At 43.0% G+C, this 7907-nt stretch overlaps 1 protein-coding gene across 1 annotated transcript; it reads right to left on the bottom strand.

The window, feature by feature from the left end:
• Positions 1 to 793: 793 nt before the first annotated feature.
• Positions 794 to 5682, bottom strand: LOC123045807 (plant UBX domain-containing protein 1). The gene is made up of 8 exons (XM_044468982.1): positions 5394 to 5682; positions 3962 to 4064; positions 3803 to 3871; positions 3602 to 3675; positions 3040 to 3169; positions 2252 to 2356; positions 1712 to 1925; positions 794 to 1198 (listed from the first exon to the last, which is right to left on the bottom strand). The coding sequence occupies exons 1-8, from the start codon at positions 5544 to 5546 to the stop codon at positions 1195 to 1197; spliced, it is 852 nt and encodes a 283-aa protein (XP_044324917.1). The 5' UTR covers positions 5547 to 5682; the 3' UTR covers positions 794 to 1194.
• Positions 5683 to 7907: the final 2225 nt, after the last annotated feature.

The following is a 7907-nucleotide window of genomic DNA, read 5'->3' as shown; positions in this document are numbered from 1 at the left end:
TCGAGGGACGCGGCAGGAACGTGCGGGCGGCGTTTTTTTATGTTAATTATAGCACTAGACCGTTAAGTGAACTGTTAAACTCGGCCGTTTTGTGGCCGTGACCCCTAACTAATGTTTTATGTTTTCTTAACCGTGTTTATTTACTTTTTTAGTCATTTTATTTACGTTTTTCTGTTTGTTTTTTAATCACGTCCAATGCGGACATGATTTGGGGTGCGATCGCGCGGTAGGCGCACGCACGATCCAACACGGACATGATTTGGGGTGCGACCGCGCGGTAGGTGCACGCACGATCCAACAGACAAGAACAAACACGGGCGAACCCATTGCCGCCTCAAAGGGATGGGCGAACCCATTGCCGCCTCAAAAGGACAAAATCCAGCCAAACCGGACATCCATTTGAAGTCGTGGTGAAGTTGGCCTGGAGCAGAAGCATCCGGCGACAGGGACATTGGCAAAGCAGCCGCCTCTCATCCATAGCAGCCCCGTGTGTCCCTTAGCGAAACGAGGGAGATATTTTATGTTATTAGCAAATACACTAAGCCTGTGAGGCTGCGATTATGCAGATATTTTAGACCTTCCCGTCAAAAGCATCCACTCAGCACCATCTTGCTGCCCCACGCCCACTGGCCACTGAAAATGCATGCTACTTTGCGACTTACCATCGCTGCAACACTCATAATCTTTACTAGTTTCTCACGAGGGAACATCATAAGAATTTGCTGCAGAAAAGCAAAACAAAGCGATGACATCATCCCGCGCAAACAGGATAACATAATGCAAACAGGAGTAGTAACTAAAGTTTGAAGCCAACATGCTTTATTGGTAATTTTCCGGTCAACTCAAGCCATCTTCCCACGAAGATGCTACTGTATATCAGTATAAACAACATGGGCCCTGTCATTTCCTCCGTTTCTATGGGGCCTTTTACAGATATCTGAGAGGTGGGTTAACCAATACCCACCCAACAAAGCAGTTTGACACGCCAAATTTACATGCTACCACCAGGAACATATGAGATCTAATTCCGACGGTTCGACAACTCCTATGCAACATAGGATGAATTGTCCTACTACGGCGGCATGGCTGAAGTCGTTGAACCATGAAATCTGATCAATCATGCATTGGGATTGCTGAGAGGCCTAATCAAGTGCTATTGCGCGCTGGTGCTGCACTATTGACGCTCTGATGCTCTCACCTGCAAAAGGTTAGATAGACTGTCATTATCTAGCACAAAAGAAAGGATGCTCCAGCAGAAAAAGGTGCAAGCAGGCAACAGAGAATATTCTTCTGGCATATTTGTGTCAACACATACGAACCTGCAACTAGCTACTTCCACATCTGTGTAATTAGCAAGTAAAATGCTACTACTTGGAAAGCTATCATTCTGCAGATAATTCAGTGAGCTCCTAAAACTAGCTCATTGCTCAGTTGTTAATACTATCTGGAGAGGATTTTTTTTATATATTAATGGACTATCCTCACAGTTAGACTGTTGTTGGGATAATTTTATTAGCTTCTCTATGAACTACCTCGTTCTAAATAAAACTCTACAAAGGGACAAGTCAGCAATAAAATGATGGTTTCATTTAATCCAGCACAAAACCCAAGAAATGGTTGGCTATTCATCAACAACATTAACAAAGCTGATCAATTATGAACAAAATTCAAATGATCTTTCCTAACACTAAGACACTAGAAGCAACTGTACCTTTTGAACCACTTTGGTTTGGCTGATTTCTTATTTGCTGCTGCTGGTGCAGAATCAGATTGGAATGCATAAGACTGATGAGCTGAATCAGAATTTGTCTTTGAATCATCAGGTTGGTCAGAAGGTTCCGACTGAAGTGACAGTCCATCCAAAGTTCGAATTTCTTCACGGAGATATGGTCCGGATTTTACAGCATCTGTATTTAACTCCGACCCTGCATGCCACACGTGAATACCTCTAAAAACATGTCGATATCTGAACCAACAACATTGATTTAACATTAACAAGAATGAATTGCGTTGTTCAATGCCCTATGGCAAGCTCATGAATATGCATATGACTAACAAGAGTCAAATGCTGAAATAGAATAGGTAATCATGATGTGTGACCGTCTTTGAATGCACCAGAAACACAACTTTATATACATGGAAAATGCATTTTTGTCAAGACATGCAAAAATAAAATGCTATAAAACTCAAGCTAAGAAGTAAATATAGCTTATTTCCTCGTCATGATGCTAGTTTTTAAGATAATACATACCTTCTGGCAGATCATAAGAAAAGAAGACATTAGCTCCAGGAACAAAGCCAATTGTGTAGAAGTCCTGCGAGGTGTCCATTATTCGCTTCTTTGGAGGAACTGTGTCTGTTGTGGAGTCAATAAAAATGATATTAAGATGTTGTAACTGGTACATCTCTAATACACGACTACAGATGATCTATGAAAATCCCAAGTGAAAACTGAAAAGTTCAATTGATGGATACTAGAGGATCCTCAGACTTTTACAAGTTCAAGCAAAGGTAATATGGAATATGGGTTCCAGGGCAGATATTCTATCTAAAACATGCAACATCAAGCTGACAACAATTTGGACACTGGTGATATTCAAATCAAGGGCACAAGAAAACGATAATGTGACCAAGCTTGTCAAAAGACCACACAATCAGAGCACTTTCACATTTGGGTACTTGGGAGCTCAACAAGTCGGTGCTGTGAATAGTTGCATGCCAAACTGTTTTGATTAATTTATAGCACTTCATAACAATCGATTAATAAAAATATGTAAAACCCTTTGCTCAGAGCACTGAAATTTTGTTCACATGATGCTAGACCATCGAACTATTTATAGGACACTAGTTGTTTTCCTGTTTGTCATGATTGTCAACATATACGTTTGCTACTCATACACAAATGTTTTATCATTGGTAACACTGAGCCAATCTTAACCGAACCAGGGTGAAATAAAAGGAACTGGTGAACAGGAAACGAGGAGAGGAAAATATTACTTGTCAAACTCTACATCATCTGAAAAGAGAAGTGGGACTTACAAAGATAGAATGGCAGGTCTTTTCTAGCAATTACTTTCATGAGAAGATCCACCAGACTATGTACCGTCTCTGATGGATGGAACTCAGCCTCAAGAATGTAACCATCAGGGAATCGAACCCTCGCCACTGCCTACAGTTAAGAAGGTTAGCAACAAAATGGAATTTGCCCTGAAACTAGATTCAGAGAGGGACGGACAAATAAACCAATTAAATGAGGATGAGACAGGGAACTTTCTACTACTAAATTAGTAATCTGAATTAATAAGGAAAGGCAAAAGAAGCTACTTTGAAATATAAATAATCCAAACTATGTGCATCATTTGAAGTATTTCTTCATAGGATTTCACATGCCAGCAGCTAGACTTTGCAGATATATTTATTCTACGAAACAAATTTTCCCATAGAACATGTCCGGAGGTACTGTTAACATAAGGCTAGATAAAATCAATAAGCAAAATACAATGAGCTAGAAGATGAAAAGTAGTATTAGTACAAGGGCTATGCCACTCCTACATAATCATAATAATTAAACAATAGCATAGTGCATCATATTCTTTCCTACCTTTGTTAGCCTTGCTCGTTGAGCAGCAAGTTCTGCTTCCCTTATTTTACGAGTCTTCAGAACTTTCGATTGTTCTGCAAGGTGTCAAATTTTAAACATGGTTACAGTTAAGAAATTAGAAAGCTTGGACAATGCCAAGTAGGATGTTTAAGTAATAAATGTAAATGTTCCCAGACAATATTAAGAGAGTATTTAAGTAACCTGCAAGCCTATTTGAAATCAACTTGTAATAATCACTAGGCTGAAGCTCATAAAAGTCATCGTCTTCCTCTGCATGAATCATGCTTTCATGTCACAATGCAATTACCATAAAGACACATAATAGAATTGAGTAAAGCAAAAGTAAGTAAAAAGATTTACCCTGATCTGCCTTGGACAATTTGCTAGTCATTAGCTCAAATGTTGTGCTTGTAAATATCCGGATGTCATGTCCAAGCTCTTGTGACACTGCTTTCAGCTTGTCCTGTGATTTTGAAGAAAATGTAGTTGTCAGACTTCATTTTACGTTTTACTTTTCTATTCATGGAAAATCATAAACACAGAGGTTCTGACCAAAGAAGAACAGTCTTTCATGGGCAGATGAATACAAATGCTACGACTGATTGTTTTACACTTCATATAATTATCAACCTATCGATGATTTGGACACAAAGTATAAACCAACGGCCTGAGCAGAAAAGTCTAAAGACTAATAATCATGGGTGCTTATTCGAAAAAGGATCAATGTGAGAAAAAATACGGCACAAAAATGTATTCCAGATGAAACCATAGACGTCTTTCTGAAGTTCAAAGACATCTCTCAATCATATTTGACACCAGAGGGCACACAATTACGAATAATTGAGCATCTATCAGAAGGAAAACAAAAGAGTATTGATGTTGTCAATAACAAGTTGACAGCATGTAGGTTTCAGCCATTACGGTGTTTTGCAGAGCACCTGGCAGCCTCCCTCCAAACTTCTCCCAAGATACAGTACTGCTTTTCTGCCAATCAACCGATAACCATACACGCCTAGCACGAGCAAGGCATTGTAAGAACATAAAGAGCTTCATGTAGACGAGGCTACAGATGGCACCTAAACCTCTCATGGCCATCAATGTTCATACAGACAGAATCTCTCAAATGCAAACCTAGAGGCTACAACATACCGTGGTAAACGCTAATCCTTCAGTTTCAAGTATGTTGGCAAGAATCTCACACAAAGAAACAATAACAGGCACTTCCTTTGCTGGGATCTACAAAATCTTTGGACCTTAACAGATCTACGGAGCCTATTTCCCCCCTTGAAATCTCGTGCTGCCAACAGCAATAAAGACGAACCCTTATTTGAAAGAACCCATGGATTAAAACCTAGGTCAAAGAACTCGTCTTCCGCAAGGTATACTTCCAGCCAGGCGGATTCCCCAATCACCCATCATGCGGGTGTACAAGTAAAGAATCACTCCATACACAAAGTTGGCGAGTAAAGAAGCATCAAGAACTGCAATTTCTAGCACAACGCGCCAATGCCCACGAACCAGCGCACCATCGCGGCGCCCTTTCCAGCCAAGAACGCCCCGCTAAGATGCTAACCCCCACGCAAAGAATCCGGAAAGAGCGCGCCCACCGCCCGATCCCAGGAGCAAATCCTCGCTTTACCCCGCCCATCCCGCCGCCAAGAACTCCGCCCCACACCCAAGATCGCGCGGCCTTCACCGTGCCCATCCCGCCAAGAACTCCACCCCGCCAAGAACTCGCCCAAGAAACCCAAGAGACGGAGGCGCGGGAGGGAGGTAGGGAGGGGAGATGTACCGGAACCCGAGGCGGCGCCTGCTGCTCCGAGCGCGTCTCCTCCTCGTCGAGATCCATGGACAGCAGCAGCTCGAGCCCTCCCTCGTCCTCCTCCCTTTTCCGGCGCCTGGAGCAGAGGAGGAGAGGGTTTATTTGGGGGTACTCTGCCTCCATTGGGGTCGGATACGGCCTTCGCGGCACCGTCAGGGAACCGGCTTCGTGACGGGCACCGCGGGGGGGGAGGTGGGGCCTCCGCTGCAGGTCGGGTCAGGTCTGGTAAAGGTACTGGTGCTGGTGCATGCAGGCGCGTGACCGTAGCAGCCCCTTTTATACTGGTTTGTGTGTAGCACGGCGGGGGGCGCGGCCGGGTTGCGGAGGCTGACACCCCCGGGTCCCGGGCGAGGGGTGAATCTTTTCGCGGAAGATATCATTTTCTTTTTGCCAGATTTTCTTGGAAGATATGGAGGGGCCACAAAAGAACTGGCCCTGGGTGCTGTTTGGAACGCGGGTAAAATGTATCATTGGAATGATATAAAACATAGGAACGAGAAAGGAAAGTGTAGGTAAATCATAGGAATGGAAACTATTGAATACTATTCAATTGTTGGTGTGCGGGAAGTGAGGGTTCTTTAATTAATTTAAAGAGGGAAAGAAACTATGTTGATCGTTTCATTTGTAGGTTTAGATTTTTTTAGGATTTTTCTCTGAAGATTCATCTGCATTTTATTTTGAAAGAAAAGTACAGAAAAATCGAAGGAATGGAAGTGAGGTTCTTTGATTTAGTGCGTTTGGTTGCTGGGCTATCTCACCTGGAACAAGGGTAGCTATCTTTTGCCTGGACGCTAGTCGTTTGGTTCGTGAGTGAGCAAGAATATTACTACCCGGGTGCTGGGAATATTCCTTCCAAACGAGGCTCTGCGCCGCCGCGAAAATCTCACACACATAGGCACCGCGCGCACGCGACGTAGAGGCAACCTGTGAAACGTTTTCACGCCCCTCTCGTGTCGTTCACCTCCCACAAAAAAGTCAACCATATCCCTTCCCCCTCCATCTCAGCATGGGCGTTCAACTTTACCCAAAAATTTGGGGCGGGTAAATTGGCATCCTAAATTTTCTAGAAAAAAATAGCTACCACACAATTCGGGCGCCCGAAAATTTGGGTTCGGGCAGTCCTAATTACCCAAAGTACAACACAGTGATAAAATAATTGGCGCTAGATGTGGAACTGTCAAAGAAGGAGGGCACGGGTTGGTTGTCGTGTCGCATCAGAGAAGATGGAGGCTTATCTCGTCGCTGGAGCTCATTGTTGGGGAACGTTGCATGAAAAACAAAAAAATTATGCGCACACGCAAGATCTATCCATGGAGATGCATAGCTACGAGAGGGGGGGAGCATCTACATACTCTTATATATCACCAAGCGGAAGCGTTTATCAACGCGGTTGATGTAGTCGTACTCTTTGTGATCCTATCACGATCCAACCGATCTAGTGCCGAACGGACGGCACCTCCGAGTTTAGCACACGTGCGGCTCGATGACATCTCCTTCTTCTTGATCCAGCAAGCGGGAGAGGAGAAGTAGATGGGATCAAAACCAACACGATGCCGTGGTGGTGATGGTGATGGTGGAGCATCGACAGCGCTTCGCTAAGTGATACGTCTCCATCGTGTCTGAAGGAAATATGCCCTAGAGGCAATAATAAAGTTGTTATTTATATTTCCTTATATCATGATAAATGTTTATTATTCATGCTAGAATTGTATTAACCGAAAACTTAATACATGTGTGAATACATAGACAAACAGAATGTCACTAGTATGCCTCTACTTGACTAGCTCGTTAATCAAACATGGTTAAGTTTCCTAGCCATGGACAAAGAGTTGTCATTTGATGAACGGGATCACATCATTAGAGAATGACGTGATTGACTTGACCCACCCGTTAGCTTAGCACGATAATCGTTTAGTTTATTGCTATTGCTTTCTTCATAACTTGTTCCTATGACTATGAGATTATGCAACTCCCGAATACCGGAGGAACACTTAGTGTTCTATCAAACGTCACAACGTAACTGGGTGATTATAAAGATGCTCTCCAGGTGTCTTCGATGGTGTTTGTTGAGTTGGCATATATCGAAATTATGATTTGTCACTCCGAGTATCGGAGAGGTATCTTTGGGCCCTCTCGGTAATGCACATCACTATAAGCCTTGCAAGCATTGTGACTAATGAGTTAGTTGCGGGATTGTGACGCTCCCGATTCAATCGTACACTAATCATACACGCAAATGTGTACGATCAGGATCAAGGACTCACGAGAAGATATCACAACACAACTCTAGACACAAATTAAAATAATACAAGCTTTATATTACAAGCTAAGGGCCTCGAGGGCTCGAATCATAAGCTCAAAAACACAAGAGTCAGCGGAAGCAACAATATCTGAGTACAGACATAAGTTAGACAAGTTTGCCTTAAGAAGGCTAGCACAAAAGCAACATCGATCGAAAAGGCAAGGCCTCCTGCCTGGGAGCCT

Source organism: Triticum aestivum, chromosome 2B, assembly GCF_018294505.1.
Source record: "Triticum aestivum cultivar Chinese Spring chromosome 2B, IWGSC CS RefSeq v2.1, whole genome shotgun sequence".
In the NCBI taxonomy this organism is placed as follows: Eukaryota; Viridiplantae; Streptophyta; class Magnoliopsida; order Poales; family Poaceae; genus Triticum; species Triticum aestivum.
The sequence above is the reverse complement of the archived record's forward strand: the minus strand, read 5'-3'. Positions and strand labels throughout refer to the sequence as shown.